The 27668-nt window shown below is 37.1% G+C and overlaps 1 protein-coding gene across 1 annotated transcript in view; it reads right to left on the reverse strand.

Moving 5' to 3' along the window:
- Positions 1–27668, reverse strand: part of LOC107718008 (utrophin-like) — a 200930-nt gene that overhangs the window by 117260 nt on the left and 56002 nt on the right. Inside the window, exons 42-44 of the mRNA XM_016524923.1 lie at positions 24525–24730; positions 19707–19861; positions 17353–17542 (exon numbers count right to left, since the gene is read on the reverse strand). Coding sequence (XP_016380409.1) covers positions 17353–17542; positions 19707–19861; positions 24525–24730 — 551 coding nt within the window. The remainder of the gene's footprint in view (positions 1–17352; positions 17543–19706; positions 19862–24524; positions 24731–27668) is intronic.

Raw genomic sequence — 27668 nt, forward strand, 5'->3', positions numbered from 1 at the left:
CATTGTGTATGAAATGTGCTATATAAATAAATGTGAATGTTGATGCTTAGCCTAAATAACAAATATTTTATCTGGAGCGTTTATGCTGGTATGTTGTGGAGCTTAGGAGATATTACAGAACCATTTTATGTAAATTTCTTTGATGTACTGAAAAAAAATCTATATAGATTACTTTTATGCGGGCTTTTGCGGGCGGGAGCGGGACAAAACATGAATGTCACGGGCGGGAGCTGGACCAGATAAGATATATTTCTGCGGGAGCGGGCGGGCGCGGGACAGAATCTTTGAATGCATTTTAAGAATACTTTTCCCATCAACTGGTCAAAATGCACAACACCGCTGTATGCTGCGTGAAAGACACGTGCACTCTCTGATGTAAACAAGCACGGATGAGAAGCGCATGGCGAGACACGCGCTGAATGAAAGCGCACATTTACTCTCTGACAGCAGATGGTGCGGAGCAGCAGAAATGCAGCCGTTAGCCCGGAAACCCTGTAAACAAAGCAGCTGCGCTACTTTCTGAAACGTATTTAAATGGTTTAAATAGCCATTCAGATTTTTGTATTTGCAGTGGTGTCTATCACAGCGCCAAATACTTAATACTTCAAACTTTTTTTTTTACATTTTAATCTGGACAGCATGCCCTAGATACTGTTTGAAAATGTTTTGATTCTTTATTAATTGGTCACACTTTACTTTAGGCTCTATTAATTAACATTAGTTAATTTATTAGTAAACAAACTGTCAATGAAAAATTCTTCAAAACATTCAATAATCTTAGGTAATTTCAATATTTAACAACACGTTAAAATAAAAAGTTGCAACTGTTATTTATTGCACTAATGGTTGTATTTTTAAACAAAGATTAATAACTTGTGTATTAAATGTAGCTATTGCTCATTATTAATGTTAATGCATTAACTAAGTTTAACTAATGATAACTAATTGTAAAGTGTTACTTACTGGTCTTTATAATTCTTTTGCACTTTAATCTGTGTGAAATTTTTTACTTTATACTTTTTTTGCGTATTACTTTATTGTATGTAAATGTTTAGTTATTTTTGTTATAAGAAAAAAGTTATTAAACCTGTTATACTTTATGACAACACTTTGTTGCAACTTAATTTCAATACCGTGATAATACCGTATACCGTGATAAAAGCATTAGCAATTAATCACAACATGAAAATTTGATACAGTCATATGCCTACTGGACTCACAGCTGTTTAGGATGCATGTGATGTCAAGGATGAGCAAATTTATTAAACATCCCAAATATAACATTAAAAGCATTAAGAGCAACTACAGAGCATTATCTTCAAGTATGATTGCCACCTATGCACATACTGGTTCAAAAACATAAAATAAGCTTGTAGTATACATGTTTATGAGTGTGTTCTTGTCTTGCAAGAGACTGCAGTCGAACAACATCTAATCAAAGATCAGCTTGCTTGTGTCTGCCACTCCACCTTGAGCAGAACACTATCGAACTGACCCTGAATAAGTAGGATGGATTATCTGAATGCAAACGCTCTTAGTGATTAGATAGAAAGAGCGTGTGTGTATTTCAAAGGAAGCAACATTATTATAAGCTGCTGTTTGCACTCTTCCAAAACACTGCCAGTGCCATTAAAAAGTTTTTTTTTTTTCAATAAGTTTAAAACTGTTGAGATTGAGAAAATCGGAGAGAGAGAAAATGATGTACCAAACAACACTCCGGGGCATAACAGTGTCTTCCTAATGATTGTAAGAATGGGAGAGAGAGTGACAGGAAAGGCCAAAAAATAGAGACAGGCTGAGAGAGAAAAAGAGTACCTGTCACACAAAGCCTTCATTGCTTCTGGAAGCCAGTTCCAAGAAAGCAGTAAGTGTAGGAATATTTTTGCAAGAGAAAATTCAATTCAAAATACATCTTTGAGCGATTTCCTCAGTCTATTCAAAGATATATGAAAGTGTGTGCATTATGTGTGCTTGTGTATGGCATGTGTGTGTGTCTGGAGAGAGGATATATTCTAGTCATTTGTATTCAGCATCAAAAAAAGAACGAAATAAGACGGTTTTATGACAGCAAACTCCCATGATGCACCAATGAGTGACATAGTAGTAGAGTGCGTTCAGAACTCTTGATTAGACTCCCTCTCAACAGGCCTTGACATCTTTCTAAATATATACACAACACACACACCAGCACATGCAGTACAGACCCTCGGGACTCTTTACTGAAGTCTATTCGCAATGATATCAGACTTTAGATTAAAAATACTATATCATAACCAACCAAAATAATACTTTACATGAGAATGTGGGACATTTATTGGGTGGAAAATGGGGAAGTAGAAGTAAAGGATGTAGAAGAAAGAAGTAAAGGTAAAGGGGGATGAAGTACAGAAGATGTAAATGAGTGAATGAGCTGACAAACAAATGCAGGAGGAGTTATGCATTATGGAATATGTAGAGTAAATAGAGATCAAATTAGAGACAGCAATGGTAGAGCTAGACGGAGTCAACAGAGACGAAATAAAAAGGGGTAGAATTCGAGTTAGAAGTAGAGACATTAGATATAGAGAAGGTGGCAGAGATACAGCAGTGGTGTCAAACTCTGCTCATGGAGGACCACAGTAGTGCTGTCAAACGATTAATCGCGATTAGTCGCATCCAAAATAAAAGTTTTTGTTTACATAATATTTGTGTGTGTACTGTGTACATTTATTATGCATATATAAATTAGGGCTAGGTAACAAATATCGATATCTCGATATTAATCGATTCTCATTTTTATGGAACGATATCGATTCTTAAATTGCAAGAATCGATTAGTCAAGCCTGTTTTCAGTTAATGGACGGAACATTGAAGGGCACTTCCCATCCAATATATCGCAATAAGCATTGTGCTTTGGTACTTTTAATATGAAACAAAGTCTCAGATTTTAAATTCTGTCCATTGTATTGCAGTATTCAAACAATAAATGCCGTTTTGGCGCTGTTTAATGTGGAGTGACAGATTGCTGTAGCGCCTCAGTTCAACAGCGCGAGGCGCACGTCAACTGAGCATCTTCTCCACATTAATACCAGTTTCAGCACAAAATAAACATGACTAAACATCCGAAGGCAAGTTAAAGGCAGAGTAAGGGATTTCTGGTAGCCAATGATGATATTTGAAATCACCAAAACAAACACGCCCCTACCCCAAAAGGGTCTTGCCCCTATTTTGATAGCTCCGCCCCACATATACGTACGCAACCCAGGCAACGATTAGTTCTGTGAAACAAAGCAAAACCAATGTTGCACCGTGTCTACGGACGTGAGCGGCGCGGCGCAACAAATCCCCGACAGAAAACTGCTGCCGGGTTCTATTTATGACGTGCTGACACACATTTCAAATGGTTTTCAACGGTCGTTTGATCGCGTCCAGTGTAGGCAGACTTTAGCTGTTGTAGACACGGTGTTACTCACCTATTGAGAAGAAACAAAGCAACCTCAGCGTCCGATCGCAGGCCTCCGCTCCTTGAGTTCTCTCCAGCGCTGGAAAGCTGATCCGATATTTACACGGGTCCTACTTCTTGCCTTATCGTTCCGCAGACGTTTTCCTCTTTTGTTTTTTTATCCGCCATCTCTATCTTTCTGTCACTCGGCTCGGCTAATGTCCGTCCCATGCACTGAACGCGCTCTCCTCCACATCACGAGTAGACACACCCCTTATTGCTGATTGGCTACAAGTTTGTTTTGCGATTCGGCCCGAATCAGTTTGCTAAAGTGTTTTTGAAAAATCACTTACTCTGCCTTTAAAAGAAAGAGTACAACTTTACAATCCGTATCCTGTCTCATGTAATCACTCAATCAGTGTTTCAGCTGCGCAAAGACATCAATATAACGGCTTGTAAACAATGTCACGTAACGTCACATTTACCTCAGAAAAAACGTTATTCGGTGACCATAAACTCATTAGTCAGATAGAAAAATAAACTGTAGAGAGGGGCATTTTGCTAAATATATGCACCATATAACATTCATTATAAATTTAACTGTTCTTCAATGTTTAATTTATGTTTGAATAAATCCATTAACTTTTTATGACCACCACCACTGTTCATATTTTTTGTGAATGAGAATCGAATCGTGAAATTTGTGTCAAAACCTAGCCCTAATATAAATACACAGTTGCATGTAGAGTTCGCAGAGATACAGTTAGAAGGAGACCCAGTAGAGTTAGGGTACTTAACAGAAGTAGAGTTATTTGTAGGGATGCACCGATACCACTTTTTCCAGTACTCGCCCGATACCGATACTTTTATTTTTGGTACTTGCCGATACCGATGCCGATACCGATATTTTTATTGCATTTGTACATTTTTTAAATATTGGGTACAGAAACCAGTATCGGTGCATCCCTAGTTATTTGTTATGCCAAAAGTAGAAGTGGAGCATGAGTGTCTAAATCTGCTCATGGAGGGCCAACGTCATGGAGAGTTCAGCTCCAGCCTGCCCCAAAACACTTGTCTGGAAGTTTCTAGCAATCCTGAAGACCTTGATTAGTTGATTCATGTGTGTTTGGAGCTGAACTCTGCAGGATAGTGGCCCTCCAGAAGCACAACTTTAAGTAACTACAGGCAGATTTAGCAGACTATTTGGATGGGACAGCAAACCGCTCGTCCTACATAGGGTCATGGGGATGCTGGATCCTATCCCAGCAACTTGGGGCGAAGACAGGGAACCACTATGGAAACACATTAATACATTAAAAACCCACTGAAATAAAGAAGAATTATGGATATATAATTAAAACATTATGTATACAATTATGGGATAGAGGTGTCTGAAGAAGTAGATTTAGACCACATATATTCTGCTGTCTCTCTCTTTCACATACAGTGACAGAGTCACAGAGTTAATTTGGTTTTCAATAAAGCTTTTAATCTCAGAGATTTATGAGGCTTTATGGTCCAAACCAACAACAATTTGGCCGACGTATATTAGTGTGTGTAGAACATCAGCACCAGCATGCTAATTGTGGGCGAAGGTTTGCAAAAGCCTTGTGCGGTAAGGACTTGGTCGATATCCGATCAATATCTGATCAATAGGAATGAGAAAGTAATCTGACAGAACAGTGAGGTCAATCCCATCTCTGGTCCTATCTGTTTAACAGTTCTGACATTAATTCCCAATGGAAACGACAAGTGTATGAGGTTTAGAGGGTCTGAACTATGTCTGATCTATACAACACTCAGACAGGAACCTCAAACAGTCCCTGCCAGGAAATCCTTATATATATATATATATATATATATATATCTTTAGTCCTGGTTCTGTGCCCAGGAGAACATGGCTTCTATATTTATCCACAGGCATTTCACTCTCTGTGCAATAATGAATCTTTGTTTTTTTTTTAATCCATTTTATTTTCAGACTGTTAAGAAATTGCTACAGCAAGACCTGAAATGCACTGGCTAAAGAAAATAAAGAGACAGAGAGAAATGGATATAGAACTGAACCACTTCACTGACTCGCTGGTGCAGCAAGCAATACACTAAAGGGAGAAACTCAGTCATTTGTGAATGTTCTGCTCTTAAAATGGCATCAGTCCGTAATTATGAATGCATGAAGAGCTCTTTGTCTTTCAATGTGTAAAATAATCGGTCTACACACAGGCATGTATAGAAGGAAGATAAACAAATGTGTGGAACTGAAGCTGAATTAATCACACAAGAGAAAAGACGAAGAGGGGAGAGTAGACAAGAGGAAAGGAAAGAAAAGGAAAGGAAAGACGACTACAAAAGAGAGGAGACAAATGAAAAAAGCAAATATGAGACATGACCCATGAGCAGACCTTCAGGATGATAAAGGAGGTGCTGTCTAGATGGACAGAGCTTTGAAACAAATGAGTGTGATGAGGAAAGCTATCATTCCTTTATGTCATGCCTTGACTACTACCCCAGAGCCTCGGATTGCACAGAAACAAAGAGGCGAATGGAAATCTGAGCCGTTGTTCATGAGAGTGGGACATATCGATCAGCGGAGTTGGGGATGGTGGGCAGCACGTATGTATATGAAGATGTGTGTGACAGGCTCTTATTGATCAGGAGAAAACAGAATTACACTCAAAGATGGAGAGATTGAGAAATTAAACAACAACAAGTGATTTCCATCAACATGTGTCCACAAGACCATATAGAGGCGAGACATTGGGGAGAAGAGGACATGGAAGATGAGAGACAAAACAAGAGGGAAAGAAGTGAAGACAGGGAGAAAGGAGGAGAGAGACAGTAGAGGACAGAGAACAGGAGAGACGAGGATATGAGGGGAGAAGAGAGGAGAAACGAAGACAGTTGACTGGAAAAGAGAGACAAGATGTTAGCTGAGGGACTGCAGCAGTGATGTGAGGTTACAGGAGATATGGGGATATGGAGAGACAGGACAAGGAGACAAAACAGAGTGTGAGAAACAAGCAGAAGAAAGCAGAAGTGTGGAGAGACAAGATATGGTGAAGAGGAGGACAGAAGAGAGACGGGGGAAATGTAAGGGCCGATGAAATGAAAGAAAAGGAGAGACAAGAAAGGGGGAAAGACAAAGACAAGATACAAGAATAGAAATAAGGGAGAAGAGAAAGTAGAGGAAAAAGTAAACTAGAGGAGATATAAAATGAGATGAGGTGGGGAAAAAGAGGGAGACAGAGGGGAGATGAGACGAGGACAGGAGAGAAAAGGGGAGAGATGAGAAGAGGAGAGACAAGAGGAGACATGTGGTGAGGAAAGAGAAGAGGAGAGACAAGGGAGCAGAGATAAGGGGAAAGAGAGGGAAAAGACGAGAGGAGAAACAAAGAGAACAAACTAGAGGATGGACACGATGAAGACAAGGAGAGACAAGAGATGAAGATGAGTACAAGACTAGAGGAGAGACAAGAGGAGGTAGGAATAGAGTGAAAATGACAGGAACAAGGATCTGAGAGGACAGTGAGAAACAGAAGAAAGCAGAAGTGTGGAGAGACAAGATATGGTGAAGAGGAGGACAGAAGAGAGACGGGGGAAATGTAAGGGCCGATGAAATGAAAGAAAAGGAGAGACAAGAAAGGGGGAAAGACAAAGACAAGATACAAGAATAGAAATAAGGGAGAAGAGAAAGTAGAGGAAAAGTAAACTAGAGGAGATATAAAATGAGATGAGGTGGGGAAAAAGAGGGAGACAGAGGGGAGATGAGACGAGGACAGGAGAGAAAAGGGGAGAGATGAGAAGAGGAGAGACAAGAGGAGACATGTGGTGAGGAAAGAGAAGAGGAGAGACAAGGGAGCAGAGATAAGGGGAAAGAGAGGGAAAAGACGAGAGGAGAAACAAAGAGAACAAACTAGAGGATGGACACGATGAAGACAAGGAGAGACAAGAGATGAAGATGAGTACAAGACTAGAGGAGAGACAAGAGGAGGTAGGAATAGAGTGAAAATGACAGGAACAAGGATCTGAGAGGACATTAGAGGACATGAGAGGTGCGACGAGAAGAGACGAGACATGGGGAAAGAAAAGGAGAAATGGAAGAAGAGGACTGGATATGAGAGGAGAGGAGCCTTTACAACCAGCCAATACCCAGACAACTTTGGCCAAGGACATACAATATATCACCCAATGTCGGAAGAGATTTATGAACGCGCCCACACATCTCTTTCCTAAAATGTGGCAAATTTTGATGATCCGACTCATAAATGCAGATTAATCTTGATCTCACTCTGGCACACGGTCCAATCTACAATCACACACTAATATAGCACTTCCACTCAGGCTCTCAGTAATGGACATCAGTCCAAATGTGCTTTAAGTGAGGGGAGGAGCAGCCGTGACTCACAATGTGTGTGCGCACTGGAGAGAAGGAGAGATGAGTTAGTGTGAAAGAGGCTGGTGTGTGTGCTTGCCAGAGTCTGTATGTGTGTTTGTGTGTAACATGACAGACTGCTAATGCACCATTATCTTAAAACATCTGAATCAGCACACACGGTTGCGGTAAGTAGCCCAGTCCAGGGTTATCATGCCTCTGGAACACAGAGGTGGTCAGAACTGTACCTGCTTGGAGGGGTGGGAGTGTTGCTGTTACACAACATCAATACAACTCCAGTCTTTTTAAGTTGTTTGCAAGAGACTTTTCTTATGCACGTCATCTCAGGATGGGACAATATATTGAAAAACTCAGAGTGAGCTGCTGCAGAAAAATCTTTTTGTGTACTATTGCACCTCTACCATTTTCATTGGTTCATCCACTTAGAAGAGTACTCCCACCACAACACGATGATTTACATCAGTTCATCCACCTTAGAAAACTAGTCCCAAATTGGACAATTTTACACTGACAGACTGAGTCAAGTACTTTAACAAAAGCCTCATATTTCTGAATGTTTGCCTGTTATTCCGATGGTTCCCAACCATGTTCCTAGAGTCGCCTCCAACACACATTTCTGCATGTTTGGAAGAGGCTTTTCTTGTAAAAACATGCATATGCTTACACAGTTGTCATCGCACCTGTCACCAGGCAACCCTCATAACTTTTGATAACTTAACAGATTAGTCAGATGAATGAATAGTCCTAGTTATGTATGCTCTTTATGTGTGCGGGTAAAAATGTATACTAATAATTAACAATGGAGATTCATCAATCAGTTTATCCCAGGGGTGTCCAATCCTGCACCAGGGGGATCAATGTCCTGCAGAGTTTAGCTCTAACCTGCTTCTACACACCTGACTAGTAAGTCCTTGACTAACTGGTTCAAGTGTGTTTAATTAGGGTTGGAGCTAAACTCTGCAGGACAGTACTTTAACAAAAGCCTCATATTTCTGAACACTTGCCTGTTAAGCCGGTAGTTCCAAACCATGTTCCTAGAGCCACCCTCAACACTGCCCATTTTGCATGTCTCCTTTGTCCGACTCATCCGGACATTTCAGATATTGGTGCCTCTACTAATGAGTTGATGACCTGAATTAGGTGTGTTTGATTAAGAAGACATGCAAAGTGTGTAGTATCGGGGGGCCTCCAGATACGTGGTTGGAAACCACTGGGTTCGACTTCCATTTCAAGTATATTAGTGTAAACATCTATCACACATTGAAGGACAACTAATAATTGAGTTACAATTAGTTCCTCATCATAAAAAAATGAAGTTAAAAGTGATATCCCACGTTTATTTAAGAGAAGGAATCATGTGAGAGGTTGCTCAAACATGGGACCTTTCTGCAGTCATGCAGCTGGATGCCACTCAGACACTGGAAGAAAATCATGAATGAAATTATAAATGAATCATCTGGAGCCAGATGTGGAATTGCCAGACACACAGAACTGAGGCTCATTCTGAACCAGACGAATTCATCGCACTCACACATATGGAGGTGGTGCAGGAGAGCAGGTCTTTGGAGGCTCGGATGATCTCCAAAAGATGGATGCCTCCCAGGAGAGAGTAATGGAGCGCAGAATGACTGATGCCATCCCAAGGGTGCAGAGCCAGCAGTGCTGCCCAGGGACGCTTAAACGATCACCGCACTGCCTCCATCTGGTCTAGGGCTGCTTAATCGAGTGAGGTAATTACTGATAATTAAGTTAATTGAAAAATCATACGCAATGCAAAACAAAACAACAGTGTGCAACGCTGCAAAAACAGCATGGGCAGCACATCTGCAGCGTTATAAAAGCCAGTGAAAACATCAAATACAGGGAAGCGTTCAGAAGTTTAATAGCCACGGACAAAAAGGCTCAGCAATCTTTATTTTACAACATCTTTAAGAAAAACAACAACCATGTTCTGCATGAACTAAGATACATGCTGAAAACCACAGAAAACAAGACGCATGCTGACTGACAACCACACAAAGTTTGTAATGCAGCGCAGAATGACTGATGCCATCCCAAGGGTGCAGAGCCAGCAGTGCTGCCCAGGGACGCTTAAACGATCACCGCACTGCCTCCATCTGGTCTAGGGCTGCTTAATCGAGTGAGGAGCACCTTATGTTCCTCAGGGTAGAGCTGGTGCTCATGGAGTGTGTACGTTTCGTCTGATGGATTTCACATATGGGACTTATGAACCGATGAGTAATTTTTAGAATTTAGAGTTAATTACTGATAATTAAGTTAATTGAAAAATCAAACGCAATGCAAAACAAAACAACAGTGTGCAACGCTGCAAAAACAGCATGGGCAGCACATCTGCAGCGTTATAAAAGCCAGTGAAAACATCAAATACAGGGAAGCGTTCAGAAGTTTAATAGCCACGGACAAAAAGGCTCAGCAATCTTTATTTTACAACATCTTTAAGAAAAACAACAACCATGTTCTGCATGAACTAAGATGAAAACCGCAGAAAACGAGACGCATGCTGACTGACAGCCACAAAGTTTATGGTCGCTCTGATACTGATTTTCATTTACATAGCAGGAAAGCCGCAGAGCCGTCCTGGATACAAGATTTTTATAACCTCTTACTGTTTCTACTCTGAGGCAGAGCATGATTTTAAATTTTTTTTGATAAACCCTTGCACAGAATTTGACACTTTATTGAACAAACTAAGATTTGTGTCCATGTTAAAAACAGGAGCCACTGAGAAATCTGACTGAAACAAAACAAATCATAAGGTACCTAAACATTTCCACCTTTCTTCATTTCCCCTTGATCGAGACACTTAAACTCAGTTGAATTCAGTGGGATTGTTCCCGTTATAAATGTACCATACATCACTTTGGAGAACAGCATCTGCTAAATGACTGCTTTTCTGCATATAATGCGCAGCTTAATCTAATTTCTCTCCTTATTTTCCTTTTAAACTCACCTCTTCATGTTCTTTTTTTAATTCTTTCACTCTCTTGAAACTGACTCTTGAGGCTGGTTGATTTTTTAAGGGGTTACATCACGAAAACAGGATTTGTTTGTTCTACTAAGTTAGGTTGGATGTAGTATGTGACACATTCCACCATTCACAAATCAAAACTCTGTTCCCAGTACACCCAGACCATTTACTGAAACGTACAACCTGTCCAACCAGACACGCTGTGATGATTTTAGTAATAAGCCATTTAGCTCTCCACAGTTGAAAGTGAAAATCACGCACAACATCAGAACATCAATCAGAACACGTTTGATGGAGCAGGATTTTTAAGCAGATCCACAGAAATAGATGTCTACTAATCCAGAAAATGTCCTATGACTTGTTGCGGCAATGGATGATTAGGACAAAACTCTGATTATCATGTACAAAATTAAATTTTTTATTGTGTCATATCTAATAAGCAGCAAAAGCGGCTAATCTTCACACAAAAGCATCTTAAAGGGATAGTTCACCCAAAAATGAAAACGACGCCGTGAACGCACTCAGGACAGTTCGGACATTGCGGTGAATCGGAGGTTAAAAAAACAATATAAATACTGTTCAGTTTCTTGCACAGACTGATCGTTTCGTGTCTTTACACATCAATGTATCGTCACGAGCCGCAGGGTTTAATTTGGTTTTGTTTGTGTGTGTGTTTTTTACTCTCAAAGCTGTGATTCCCATTCACTTCCATTATATGACTGACAGACTGCAACGGTTTGAGTTAAAAATCTTCGTTTGTGTTCTACTGAAGAAACAAAGTCACCTACATCTTGGATGCCCTGGGGGTAAGCAGATAAACATCACATTTTCATTTTTGGGTGAACTATCCCTTTAAATCTTCCCTGAATTTATATTAATATATAACTGCACATTACATTACATTTTACATTACCACATAATCAGAATTTAGCAGCTGGACCAGCTCCGATTGAACGACAGTGTGAACTATGTCCGCACACATTGATTAACCAATCACAATAGCGCTCATTTACATATGGAAGTTTTTAAAAAAACAGTAACAAAAACAGCTTGCTTAATTGTTTATATTTAAAAGATCAGAAAGAGGGTGAAAATGTTAAATTACTGAACTGCATTAATTTATAACGCAATAAACCGTGAAAAAAATTTAAAAATACCAAAAACAAGTGCTGAATATGACCCACTTCAGAGGCGCGAACTCCGTAATCTTACAATAACAGAGACCCATTCTCACTTTCACACACGACACTGCCACGTGCTGCTGTCTCTTTAACAAACACACACACAAAGATGAACTCGCTATTGTTTAAAAAGCTCTCCATCTCTCAGCAGCGCCGTGTGTTGTGTGTGTAAATCCTGTGAGGATTTCAGCTAAACACTGAATATCAGAACAGCTGTTGCTTTCTCTAATCTCTATCACACACACACACACACACACACTCAAAGGATGATTGCTGACAGCTCACGCTGACAGCAGCTAAACATAGCATCACTCATACACGATATTACTAACAGGAATCCTTTAACATATCTTATACTTTACATCAAATTAACTTCTTTTAAATGTTCCTCCCACTCTAATGTGGTTTGGACAGGTTTTCTGGTCATCTCACGACAAACAGCTGGAAACTACATCACTGATCAAACTCTTGCATGCTATTCGAAGATATCACATCCAAATTCATCAAGGATAATTAAATCAATGCCATTCAAATGTTCATACCGGTTATGTATGTGGTTTGTACGAGTTATCAATATTGCCATTTGGTATAAAGAACAGAACTAAACATTATAAATTGCAAACTTGTGCTATTTTGAATGCACTAAAACAAGACTTTGTCAAAATATGAAATAAAAATAGCAGCAAAAATACAACAAAAGATTATTGTAAAGGATTTCACTGGAAAAAAAAAAATACTACGACAAAAAAATAAGTAAAAAGCATGAGACGAAATCCAAGAAACTGTTTAACTAGAACTTCAACAGAACTCATGACAAACCAAACTAAATCCAACTACCGTAAACTAGCACAGATCGGATGAAAGCGCTTCAGCGAGTGTGTGCACAAGACACTGACCTTGCACAGTTTCTGGTAACGTGGTGAGGATATCGCCATTCTCTGGAGCCGGTGTAAGAAGACCACCACTTTCTGCAGAGACGTCCGAACTACAGCCATCATCTTAACTCTGCCAGCACACGACTGCCAGCGTCTGAGAGCACGCATCCTCACCGCCACACACACTCACACACGCTCACATATCCCCCACCACCAGCCGAGCGAAATGTGACGAGCCCTAACAAACATGTCCCACACACACACGCGCGCACACTCAAGTGCATCAGGACTGAGACGGCAACGAGAACTCCCTTCTCTCCAGCGATAAACATGAGTCATGGAGAGAGAATTAACACCGAACGACAAAAAAGACAATGACCGAGGGAGAGAAAGATGCTGTGAGAGAGGGGGGAGAGAAGGGTTGATACAACGGACGGAGAGAAACTCCGGAGAGCGTTCAAGAGACGGAGTGTCTCTTTCGGTGCCAAAAGAATGAGAACGAGAGGGTGTATAAATTCATAAAGGGAATGAGTGAGGGTGACACACTTTACTGAAAGAGAGCACATCTCCTGAGAGACAGAGAAATAGAGCAGTGAGACACATCAGAGAAATGAGGGAGACACGAGGAGAACAGTAATGATTCGAAATGGAAACCACTCGCTCTTTTGCGGTGTGAAAGTGCTATTATTATCTCATTCTGCGCTTCTGATGATGACCCTTGACGACAAACGTTCACAAAGCTAACATGAAATCAATACTGACCACATTTACGTCCTTAAAGGAATAGTTCACCCAAAACTTAAGATTCTGAGCACATTTCATTCCAGACCTGTATGACTGACTTCGTTGGAACACAAAATGAGACATTTTGAAGAATGTGCTGGTCACTCTTTTCCATGCGATTACAAGTTTAATTTCAGGTTTAAGCTTCCAAAAGGACACAAAAGCACCATAATATTATCATTATAGTACAGAGATAAAAAAAAAACAAACAAAAAAAAACCTTTTTTTTTTTGCAATTTCCAAAGCTTATGAAACCGTGCAATAGCTTTGACTTAACCAGACTATTTATTTATTTACTGATTATATATATATATATATATATATGAGTGAGACACATCAGAGAAATGAGGGAGACACGAGGAGAACAGTAATGATTCGAAATGGAAACCACTCGCTCTTTTGCGGTGTGAAAGTGCTATTATTATCTCATTCTGCGCTTCTGATGATGACCCTTGACGACAAACGTTCACAAAGCTAACATGAAATCAATACTGACCCCATTTACGTCCTTAAAGGAATAGTTCACCCAAAAATTAAGATTCTGAGCACATTTCATTCCAGACCTGTATGACTGACTTTCTTCGTTGGAACACAAAATTTGACATTTTGAAGAATGTGCTGGTCACTCTTTTCCATGCGATTACAAGTTTAATTTCAGGTTTAAGCTTCCAAAAGGACACAAAAGCACCATAATATTATCATTATAGTACAGAGATAAAAAAAAAACAAACAAAAAAAAACCTTTTTTTTTTTGCAATTTCCAAAGCTTATGAAACCGTGCAATAGCTTTGACTTAACCAGACTATTTATTTATTTACTGATTATATATATATGTATTTTTTTGTATATTAACATTATATCACTTAAATGAAAGATATGGCGCAGAGTTGTAAAAAATTGTCACCCCCTAATACCCTGAACACACGGTCAACATACTTTTACAATGAACTTCTGGCAACCACAGTAGACTTTTCCCTCTTTATTACCATAATTTCTGACTATTTTATTTATTTATTTTAATTTATTTAATTTGATTTATTCATTTATTTAGAGTTGGGATCCATTTAAGGATTCAGCTAATTCAGTTCACAAAACCGATTTAAATGATTCATTCTTGAATCTGTTCCAATTCTCAATGATCTAGTTGTAAAGATTAAATGTTGGAGGGAGGGAAAGATTTTAGAAAATAAAACCTTGTGTCAAATGGACCACTATCATGGTACTTCTATGGTGCTTTTGTGTCCTTTTTAAGCTTCATTCACTGTAACTGTATGGAAAAGCGCAACCAGCACAGTCTTCAAAATATCTTCTTTTTGCGCTCCACCGTAGAATTAAAGTCATACAGGTTTGGGACAAAAAGAGGATGAGTAAATGATGACAGAATTTAAATCTTTTGGGGGGGGGTGAACTATCCCTTTAAGTAAGTAAAGGGAGTCAATTCTAATTTCATTTTAGGTCAACATCACAAATCTATTTTCAGCCCCTTCCTTCCAACCACCTGCCTCCATTATAGTATACAACAGCCACTTTTCACCATCCAATCAATTCCAGATGAATCAAATCCTGCTGTTTCACTCAGAAATACATCACAATACAACATTTCACATTCAAGAGGATAGAAACACTACAATCTCTTAGCTAAACAAACACTCATAGTGTTTGCATCTCAGATCTGTGTCTGTCTCTCTCTGTCTCCTGATGAGCGATCGATAAGTCTGTCTGTCTAGTCACACTAACCACTAGCGACTCAGTGTGATTTGAGCGTGATTCAGTTGTACAGTGACAAAGATGGATGGGGAACAAACAACAGTAAACAACAAAATGCCAACCATGAGCTCGTGTACACTTTTAGGGCACTTGATGAGCAAATGCCATTTCTTTCAAGCATTTTTTTTTTTGTGCAAAACAACAAAAAACAAAAACAGAACGGCATCAGAAATATACAAGGAAAAGACAAAAACAAAATACATGATAACCTACACTCTTACACACAGCTGCTTTACGTCACAGCCAGCACTTCAACACTATTGTCATGGGAATAACAGGAAAGCAGTTCTCACTGAAATGATAAAGACATCAGTGAGTCTATTTCTCATGTCACTCTCATTGACGTCAAACAAACACAGACATCAGCCAAGACTGAACACTTTCATAACATGCCATTCTTTAGTCATCACCTGCGTCTTTTACATGCTTGTAAGGAAATCAATAATCTGAACATGTCCTTGAGAAACATGAAAAAAGACAAAATAATTGATGATGGGTGACTACAAAGTAAGGATTATGGCAAAAATAAAAGAAACTGTCAATGACTAAGTGGAAGACGGATGGAGAAAGAAAGAAGCTGAACTGAAAACAGATAAAAAGCAAAAATGTGCATGTCAAATAAAGTGATTTAAACATTTATGCATTTAGCAGATGCTTTAATCTAAAGCCACTTATTTTCAAACTCTATAGTTTATTAAAATCTGTGACTCTGGAATCAAACCCACAACATTGGCTTTACTTTTAGTGCATGTGAACAAACTGGGGAAACATCCCTAATTGCATTCGTTCATGCATGCATGCATCAATTCATTAATTTATCAAATTCAAAGAAATATCAATACTATTGAAATATATACTAGTATACTACTGAACTGTAAAGTATTTAATAATAATAATTATTATTAAATAATATTATTTATGGCTGTTTTTTTACTTTGCTTTCAAACACTTTTATTTTGGCAGGAAGCCACAGGACATCATCTCTTTTTAAATGCTTCTCTTTTGATGACAACAGATTTATAAACCCTCGTCATTACAAACTGGGGGGAAAAAGTTTGGTGCATTATGTGTATCAAATGCACGTCATATGGGACTCAAACTCACAGCACTTGCAGAGTTCATGTAATAATGATAATAAACAAACAAATAAATAAACAAAAATATGCAAAAGTGTGAGCAGTTTTGACCCCGTAAAGCCCTAAAATCTTCAAATGAATGAATTGAGGGCTCTGCACTCAGATGTTGAAGTGACAATCGTCAATACACTTCACTAACGGCCTTCACGAAAGAATTCAGCAGCTCACTTTGGTTTCAACTGACCCTACAAACGTCCTCGCAGTGCCCTTCACGGGTGCAAAAATGCCATGTTGCCAAGCAACATTACAATAAAAGATTATTCAATGAATTGGTGCGACTTCACACTTTAGAGTGGGGACAGTCGGTTTTAGTGTGTTTAGTGCATTTGTAGTGTGTAGGCTGCTGAATGCTAGTAGGCAGTGAGAGCGTACAGTCGTGATTAGAGCGGACAGCAGATAAAGAGATCAAACTGTGATGTATGAATCTCACAGGACAAACACAGACTCGGAGGAGAGAGAAGAGAAGAAAGACACGCTCTTTCACAGCTGAAGTGATCTGTACCTTGATTACACATATGCTGCGGGTCTGACTGACGAGGGAACTAATGAGGACTTACGGAGAGATAATTGAATATCGTTCACATGCACTTTAGTTCCCGAATCTTCCAGATTCGCCTGCAGTCCACACACTGATCGTCTCATGCATTTCCGTAGTCAAAATCAAAACTGGCAAGTGCTAGCTGAAAATCACAAGCTCAAATCTGATTGGTTGGTTTCACACAACTTCTGGGATGCCAAAATAAGCTACAAAGTTGGCTCTCATCCCAAATGGATTTGATGGAATATAAGTATGTAGACGTTCTTACCCCAAGCTGCCCCTTCAGCTCTTTGATGTGGGCGGAGTCCTGCGAGAGCTCCTCCCTCTGGGCGGCATCAGATAACACGTTGACTGTAGTCTCCGCCTCATGGAGCCACTTGAGGAAGGACTCGAGCTCACGGAGACACGCCTGGAGAGACTTCAGCTCTGAATCCAACGCAGCCTGACGGTCCGAAGCCCTGATGACCACAAACCAGTACAACACACCGTGCTACAATCAACGACGCTGAAAAAATCTAAACAACTCTAGTCAACACACAAACATTTCCTTCATATTAGCGAAGTATTAATTATGGTGGTAATATGTGTGCAATCATAATGCAATATTCATATAACCACAATGTTTATAGTATTTCCTACTACTATATTATCATGGAAGCATTTATTAACATTTATTTCTGTCATGATAACTCTCGGAGGGATTGGCATGGTAATGTACATGACAATGTTAATGTATTTGGTCTTGGCGGAATAGATCTACTATGCTGCTGCTGCTGCTGCGGCAGAGCAAGTACCGAGACTTGCTACTGCCAATACATCCACAACATGCTGCTGTGAGCATGTAAGAAATATTGCTGCTGCAAATATAGCATACATGAATCACCTCGTAGCAGATCTATACAGGTGGAGCTGTGGAAGGTGGAGGGTTTCTGAAGCAAGCTGCAACTGCTACGGCAAGCACTAGTCATATATTTGAATGTTGAGCAGCGAGCTCATTGGCTACAGATACAAGAGAGAACCAATCAACTGCCATGTGATAATGATGTCATTAGGTCAGATTGAGTTCGACCTATCGGACTGCGCCATCTAGAGTTTCATGCCAGAACTCTGTATATATACGGTATTTGTAAAAGCATAATCAAGGTAGTATCTAATAGAGCAGTTATTACAATAGTATATATTAGTATTTATGAAAGCATAATTATAGTAGCATTTAATTTCACAACATTATGTATTACCACAATATTTGTAAACGCATAATCAAAATAGTATTTAATACAGCAATATTACTGCAGTAGAATTTGTTAGCATTTATTGAAACAATATTAATAAAAGCTTACTTTGAGTAATTTTAAAAAGTATTGAGTATTTATTACCATTAATTGCATTAAAACAATTATGGTAGTATTTATTACAAGACTATTAAATGTTTATTAATTAGTTATTAATATTGTATCATATTAAGTATTTATTAATATGTATTGATGTGATATTAGTGAAAGCATAATTACAATAAGATTTGTTACTATATTTTTACAGTAGTATTTTGTGTGAAGTATTTTTTATTTCAATATTACAGTAGTATTTATTATAATAATATTATTATGGCAGTATTTATTAGCATTTATTTACAAAATATTTGTGAAAGCATAATTATGTTATAATTATTCTTACAGCAGTATTTTGTGAGAGCATAATAATTACTTCAATATTGTTATTGTAGTATATATTATAACATTATGATGAAAGTATTATAAATAGTTATTGACATTATTCATGAAAGCATAATTATGATATAATTTATTCCTAAATTATTCTTACAGTAGTATTTTGTGAGAGCATAATAATTACTTCAATATTGTTATTGTAGTATCTATTATAACAATATTATAATGACAGTATTATACATATTTATTGACATTATTCATGAAAGCATAATTTATTACCAAATTATTATTACAGTAGTATTTTGTGAGAATAATTATGGTAAAGTATTACTTAAATATTATGGTAGTATTTATTATAACAACATTATATTTATATCCTTTATTGATATTATATTCATAAATGCATAATGATGATTCAATGTATTACTAAATTAACATGGTAGTAGTATAAATTCAATATCTTTATGGTAGCATTCATATCTGCAATATTTGTAAGAGCACAGTTACGGCAGTAGTATTTATTACCACAATATTATCATGATAACATTTCTGCAAAATTCCTAAAAGTGCAATAACTGTAATATTTATGATGGTAGCATATATTACTGCAGTATGTTACTGCAATATTGTGGTAGCATAATAACAACAACAGTGTTTATTACCATAATAGTATTACAGTAGTATTCATTACCACAATATTACATGCCACAGCAATAACATTTATGGAGGGAGATGTGATGATGATCTGTGTGTCGAGAAGTGTGTGTGCTGTGTCATATCTGTACATGCTGAACATTAGTGTGATTATGTGTGTTTATGACACACCGTGTGTGTGTGTGTGTGTGTGTTTATGACACACTGTGTGTGTACACGATTCATTTCCTCTCATTTATTGGAGATTAGGGAAATGAACATGCTCATAAATACACATGCAGACTGATGTGTGAGCACATACCTGTTATTGACGCTGTTCCACGCCGTGTTGAGTTTGTCCATGACCTCTGTGACCTTGCGCGTGTCGTCAGCGGCATATTCCTGCAGAAGCTGATTGGACAGTTCATTAAAGGACGTCACGCTCTCCTGTCCTCGACTGAGCTCCTGCAGGAACGCCTGACAACAAAAATAAATCAATACATAAAGCTACCATCTAAACAGCTCCACAAGAGAGTGGAGTCGCTACAGAAGTCAGATGATGTTTGGTTCATGTGTGTCCATGGCTGCTGAAAGTAACTTTACCTCAAAGGACTTCAGAAAATCATGGCCAACAACCTTAAAATCTTTATTTCTAACCCAAGGCAAACACTGAAATATATGTTCATGCCTAAAATACCTACTCACTTTAAAACATTTGAATAATATATGAATACCAAACAATAATGCAGTGAAATTATGACTCTAGCATCCCCTACAGGTACGTCTCAGTAGTGTGTGTGTGTGTGTGTGTCAATTCAAAAGCCTCATTTACACCTGTGCATATTAAGTGCACGACTCCTTAGAAATGTTCTTAAGAAGAGTCTGCATAACCAATATCAAATCTAATTCATTCATGATTTAATGCAATGTTTAATCTGACAATCATTTCTTCAATACAGTGATGAGAAGCCGTTTTTTCCCCCCTTACATATGTTATGTGGATTATATAAAGGATTTCAAACACTGTTAAAATAGAAGCTAAACACATAAACATTGAATTAATATTAGTGCCGTAATAATTATGTGAAAGCATAATGTAGTATTTAACAGTGTAATATTATCACAGTAGTATTTGTTAGTATTTATTGCAATATTTTTTTATGAAAGCATAATTATAATATTATTTATCATCAAAATAATATTATTAGTATTAATAGTATTTATTAGCATTTATTTCCAAAATATTTGTAAAATCAAAATCATTTAGAACAGCAGAGCAAAATCACTACAGTAATATTTATTGGCATTCATTAAAATAATATTAATGAAAGCATAATTAAAATAGAATTGAATCACAATATTGGAGTATTTATTAGAATTTGTTTCCAAAATATTTGTAGAAGCATAACCAAGGTAGCATTTAATAGATCATAATAATTAAAATTGTGTTTATTAGCATTTATTGAAGTAATATATAGTAGTATTTAATACCACAATATTATGTGAATAGTTATTAGCATTCATTGCCACAATATTTATAAAACATAATTATATGGTATAATTTTTTACAACATTATTATTATTATTATTATTATAGAATTTATTGACATGATATAAAAGCATAATTACCAAACTGTACACAACTCCTCAGAAATACTCTTAAGAACAGTCTACAAGACTAATATTAAATCTCATTCATTCATGATTTATTGCAATGATTAATTTGACTATAATTTATTCAATTAATTAATGAGACATTGATGAGAGGCCCCTTTTATTTGGATTATACGTAGGATTTCAAATAAATGTAGCTACATTTGATATTCAAACGGCTAATTTTACATCAATATGAACATTTTAGTAATTTTATTTGCACTCTGTTTGTTGAAGCGAATGTTCACTCGCTGTTTTGCAGAACACAAACACTTGCATGTCTTTCAATTTTGCATATTTACAGATGAGAATATGTCAGGAAATGGAAGTTATGCACTGGGGAGAAACATCAATCTGGCAAAGCATGTGACGCATCAACCTGCCCACATCAAACTCAATGCTTATAAGCTTATGGAGTGCTCACATGATTCGGACAACTTGGGTTTACGCCACAGCGCACATATCTAACTAATCGATAATGAAATTAGTTATTTTATTTTGCAGCTCTAGTGATCTACAACCTGAAGAAAGCAAATCAATTTCTTCAAAAGTTGTTGCCCTCCAATGAGTTCAAATGAACATGAAGTAACCCTAATAATACTTGTTTTTTGTTTGTTTGATTGTTTGTTTGTTTGTTTTTATTACAAAAATATAATATTGATATTTGTTACAGAGTTAAGAGTTTGATAATAATTAAACTTAAAAAATATAATAATAATTTAAGAATAGTTTATTACTTTTTAATTAATTTAACAATGAAAAATCTACTATTTACTATGTAAAACTATTTAAGGCCTGAATAGCTTTGCTCACAAACACTAGATTATGAAAATAACCTTTCATGCAGTGTGTAACAGCTCTAAGTGAATGAAAACATCCTGCAAAGTTTTAAATCTGAAAGTGCACCGTGTATAAAGTTGTCTCTTAAAAGAAAGAGTCGACTCTGAATCATTGAAACGAGTCGTTTTTAAAACGAAAAACGAATCGTTTGGGAGTCGTTGAGCAAATAAGATAAATATAAATGCATATTATAAGACAATGAAAGTGTTTTTTGACCTTGCATGCATGTCAACCTGTTGTTGGGGACTCCCAAAACCAAAATATGAACCTTTCATTACCCATAATAGGGGCACTTTAAAGTACCTTCTGATCACACTAAAGATTGTCTAAAGATTCTTAAACCAAGATGCATTTACTTAAAAAAACTGAATTACAAAATAAAAAATCTTGTTTTATGGACAATTGATGAACGAAGTGAGTTTATGATTTAAAAAGAACAAGCATCTGCAAACGGGCTCAGAAAAATCAATAATTCAAAACACTATTACTCTTGTTTAAACTCACTTAAATTTGATTAATTTCTCAAAAAACAATATCGTCATTTTTAGGGATGGGTACCGAAACCCGGTATTTAATCGGTCCCGGGGCTAAATTATGAAAGACCGGAGTATCGATAAGCTCTGACGTTAACGGTCCTGCTATCGGTACTGGAGAAATTAATAAAACACACATACATTTATTATTGCTATATATACATTATCTTGCAAATTCTATCTCACCAGAGTCACCAGCTGTTTTTCAAACATTTGTCTATGATGCATTATTGCTATTAGCAATTCAGAAGAGATCGCGCTCAAGCGGAGGAGCTTCAGCACGCGCAACATGAAAGCCCTGTTTAATTATTAAAACCTTAACGATACCCATCCCTAGTCATTTTGCATCTCAAGTTAATGTATCTTGGTTTAAGGATGGTCAGAAATTTGTATTTGAAAACAAATATACTGAGGAATTTTGCAATGCATAAAACATTTAATGCCACGACTTTCTGCTCTGATTTAAGACCATTTTTAAGATCTGCAGAAACCCTGTGCTACTGACATACACAACTACATTTTCAGTGCTTTGCCATCACGTGTTGCTACAATTTGACAGTCACATCAAAACTATCTGCTGAGCTTGATCAGCCGCCCAAAGAAGCTGCCTGAATACTCACAGGACTTTGAAAATGAAAAGATAAATACATTTGAAAAATAAATCAATCAAATGCCGTACTCATATGATTCACTTGCTTGGTACTTAAAAGCAATCATCTGTATTTGAACGTTGGAATTCATTAACATCTGTAGCGAGCTGTTGATAACCACAGGAAATGAAAAGATTTTACAAGCTTCTTGAGCCACAAAAAGATGGCATGCTCTGTCTGTAATTATAAACCAGAAAGATGACTCTTTTGTCAAGTGAGCAGCTCTATTTTTTTGTTTCTAACGAGCGCACAAAGCTATAAACACATCAAACCTCATATAAAACCACATGCACTGAATTTCCTGTGCTCAGAACTCTTGAATTCATGAACTTCAGCTATATTGTGTTCATTTGGGGGAGAAAATGAGCATGATGAGAAAATAAATTAAAGTGATATCAAACCAATAGGATGATAACGCCTACAAAAAAGAGAAGCTTGCTGCATTGACAAAGAAATATGGAGTTGGAGGAACACTGGAGGAAGTGTTATTATGGACTATATATTTTAGCCAGAAGCAATGGTTTGAAGTTAAAAACATCTTAATGATGGGTTTGTTTCTTACAAACATGCAGCTTTTGTCTTCTCAAGACATTAACTGATGGACTGGAGTGGTGTGGATTACTTGTGGATTATTGTGATGTTTCTATCAGCTGTTTGGACTCTCATTCTGACGGCACCCATTCACTGCAGAGCATCCTTTGTTGAACAAGTGATGCAATGCTACATTTCTCCAAATCTGATGAAGAAACAAACTCATCTACATCTTGGATGGCCTGAGAGCAAGGACATTTTCAAAAAATTTTCATTTTTGGTAGAACTATTCCTGTAAGCTGTAATGTATTTGTCCAGTTTGATTGGCAGTTCTTTAATTAGGTTGGATGATTAATCAAAAATTTATCACATCTGAAGTGTTTATTTAATAAAAAAAATCTGAAGCTTTTTCATTGAAAAAAATCATAGTGGGCTTAATTGGAACATGTACCTTTTACAAGGCCACTCCGGACTTTTAATTAAATAAGGCAATTTAATTGTATCACTTCCTGACAAAACATCCCATTAGTGTTTATTCTTCACTTTAATAACCACTTTAGTGAAAGACTGTTCAAATATCTGTAAGACAACATGTAGAGCTAAGATTCAGATGATCTTAATAGGGTCACTTCCAAAATTAATTAAATGACAAAAAGTGAAAAAATAAAAATAAATAAGCCTAATGGATTTCTTCTCTTCGCTCGACTACAAATCACACTGATCCAGATCCGTGTCATCAAATAAATCGAAAACAGTATTTCTTTGTTGGAAAGTGCATTTGTCTGCACCTCCCAACTAGGTTAGGACAAAGAATTCAGGAGCTGAGACCAATGAAAATTATGTTTTACTGGAAGAAGAGCAAATCTTTACACATTTAACAATTTGACCTCTTACTGACTGAAAGGTCACACAGGTCAAAGGTCAAGATCTCACCTTGTTGTCACTGATCTGTTTGGTGAGCGGCTCTCGGTTCAGCTGCAGCAGGTTGTGCAGACGCATCTCGTTTTGACCAATCAGAGCCTTCAACTTGTGCCTCTGCTCCTCCCATTGGTCGCTGTGGCCAATCATGCATTCCAGCTGCAGAAGCCGCGCCTCCACGCCATGCTGTGTGCCGTCCCATTGGCTGCGGACCTTCTCCACTGACACACAGCAGAGAGAGAGGAATGAGTCTCACTATCTCACACAACAGATGCTCCACACGCTTCTCCATTAATACACGTCCTCAGTTTACTAAGTGTGAACGTCTGAGGTGTTATTCATCAGAGCCACCGTTTGTGTTCACTTTTTTCTTTTATTTATTTTTATATAACAATAGCCAATTTGTCAAAGTCTGCGGTACTTCCTGACCAAAAAACAACAACTTTAAGAACTCTAACTAGACTGAATATATGTAATACATTAAATAATGGATATAACATCTAAAGGGGCAAAAAGTTGCACATTAGATTAGACTAAAATGATGACTAAAAATGATTAAGAATCACAAGAAAGACAAAGGCCCGGTTTCACAGACAGGGCTTAGACTAAACCAGGATTAGGCCATAGTTTAATTAGGACATAATTAAGTAATTTTTATTAACATGCCTTAAAAAACATCACTGGTGTGCATCTTGAGACAAAACAAAGGCACTGATATATTTTAAGATCAGTCAGTGCAAGTTTCTTTCAGTTAAAACAGCTCAGATTTACACTTTAGTCTGGGACTAGGCTTAAGCCGTGTCTGTGAAACCGGGGGTAAAATTAATACTAAAAGATTAGGGCTAACGCAAAGACTAAAACCAAGGCAAAGTCAAAGTGACACTGAGACTCAGATTATGATAAAGGCTAAAACTAAGACTAAAATTAACAGTAAGATTAAAACAAACACTAAGATTAGGATTTAACAGACAAAATCAGACTAAGATTATGATTTTCAACTTTAAACATCTGCTTAACAATAACAAAACAAAAACTGAGATTAAGATACAGACTAAGATTAAAGGTAAAACAAATATTAGGACTAAGGCAAAGACTAAGACAAACGCAAAGCCAAATTTACACTGAAACCGATATTAAGATAAAGACTAAGACTAAAACTAAGATTAAAATTAAAGGGGTCATATGATGCGATTTCAAGTTTTCCTTTCTCTTTGGAGTGTTACAAGCTGATTGTGCATAGATAAGATCCCTGAAGTTGCAAAGACTAAAGTCTCAAAACCAAAGAGATATTCTTTATCAAAGTTAAGACTCTGCCACGCCCCCTTAAGACTAAGTCTAAGATTAAGACAGAACAAGATCATATATGATTGGGAATCACAACAGAAAGACTGAATGTATAATAAAGACTAAGATTAAGATTGACACAACAATTAGGGCTAAGGCAAAAACTAAGACCAAGGCAAAGTAAAACTGACACTGAGACTGAGATTAAGAAAAAGGTAGTCTCAGCCTCAGACATCACGCCCACGGACCGCTGGCTGAACGCCTGATGCATATGGGACACAAAAGTGGAAACACTTCAGGAGTTTCGAAGTCGTCATCGGATTGGTTGAATTCTACAGGATTTCGGGGAGACGTGTGTCGCGTTCGTTAACGTTCCGTCTGGAAACAAAAATGCCGTGACGCCAAACCCTTACGAAAGAAGAAAACCGTCGTGTTTACAACTGTGACGACGAGCGCTTATCAGGATCAACTAAACGCTGGAGTTTCAAAAGTACGTGAAATATTTAAAGTTTGCGGCATAGAATCTTTAAAATACGTCCGAGAGTTTTACACACCGGTCTGTTATTGTGGTGACATTTCCACGCCCCGAAGCGTGACGCTGAAACGAAAAACAAACTGTGTTTGGTTGTTTGACATGTCGGTCAAACGGCTTCATGGGCGGGCCTTGGCCAATGAAAGCTGCCATGGATTCCAGACCTTCAGCCGTCAGTCTGAAGATTTGGCTACGCGAGACTAAGAAAAAGGCTAAAACTAAGATCAAGGTTAACATAAAATCATGACTTAATATATGATTAATTATTGAATGTTAAGATTAAAATAAAAACTTTTTAAAGACATGTTATCAAGAATCACAAAAAGACTGAAATTAATATAAAGGCTAAGATATAGATATAGATATAGATATACCCTGGGGTATATAATTTGGGATCAATAAGATGTTTTAGATTTTTTTTTTAAAAGTCTCTTCTGCTAATCAAGGCTGCATTTATTCTAATATAAAAAAATGCAATAAAAACAGTATCAATGTGAAATATTATTACAATTTAAAATAATGGTTTTCTGTTTTAATATACTGTAAAATATAATTTATTTCTGTGACGCAGCACTGAATTTTCAGCATCATTACTCCAGTATAAAGTGTCACATGATCCTTCAGAAATCATTCTAATATGCTGATTTATTATCAGTGTTGGAAACAGTTGTGCTGTTTAATATTTTTTTGGAACCTGTAATATAAATCTTTTGTGACAATATATACTAGGGTCAATACTTTTTTAAAAAGAAATTAATAGTTTTATACAGCAAAGTTATGTTAAATTGATAAAAAGTGATAGTAAAGACTTATAGTTACAAAAGATAGATAGATAGATAGATAGATAGATAGATAGAAAGAAATCTTACTGACCCTAAACTTTGAACAGCAGTGAGGATACAGATAAACTGAAATTCTAATAAAAACTACAATTAACATTAATGTTAAAATTAACACAGATTAGCTCACTCTATTTACACTGAAACTAAGATTAAAGGCACAATTAATTTGTATTAAAATATCCAAAAACCACTAGAACAGTGTTATATATTTTGCTGACTTGTGTACTTACAGTATTCCAAATGTTTAGAAGAATGTTTAAATCCAGAGAAATAAGCAATTTTAACTAGTGACACGGACCGTGTCCATAGTGTCATTGTGTCGTCTGCCAATGACGTCATAACCCCTCGATTTCCGGTTTTGTTTTGTAGAAAACATAGAAACTTTAATATGCTTTAATATGTTGTGCGTTTTAATAAACCGGAGATGACCGCACAGAGTAGCATTATAACAGAACTTTCAAACGTATCTAGTATGATAAAACAGCGCTGCTTTTTTCCCCC

This window comes from Sinocyclocheilus rhinocerous, unplaced genomic scaffold (assembly GCF_001515625.1).
Source record: "Sinocyclocheilus rhinocerous isolate Xijiao unplaced genomic scaffold, SAMN03320098_v1.1 scaffold843, whole genome shotgun sequence".
NCBI lineage: Eukaryota > Metazoa > Chordata > Actinopteri > Cypriniformes > Cyprinidae > Sinocyclocheilus > Sinocyclocheilus rhinocerous.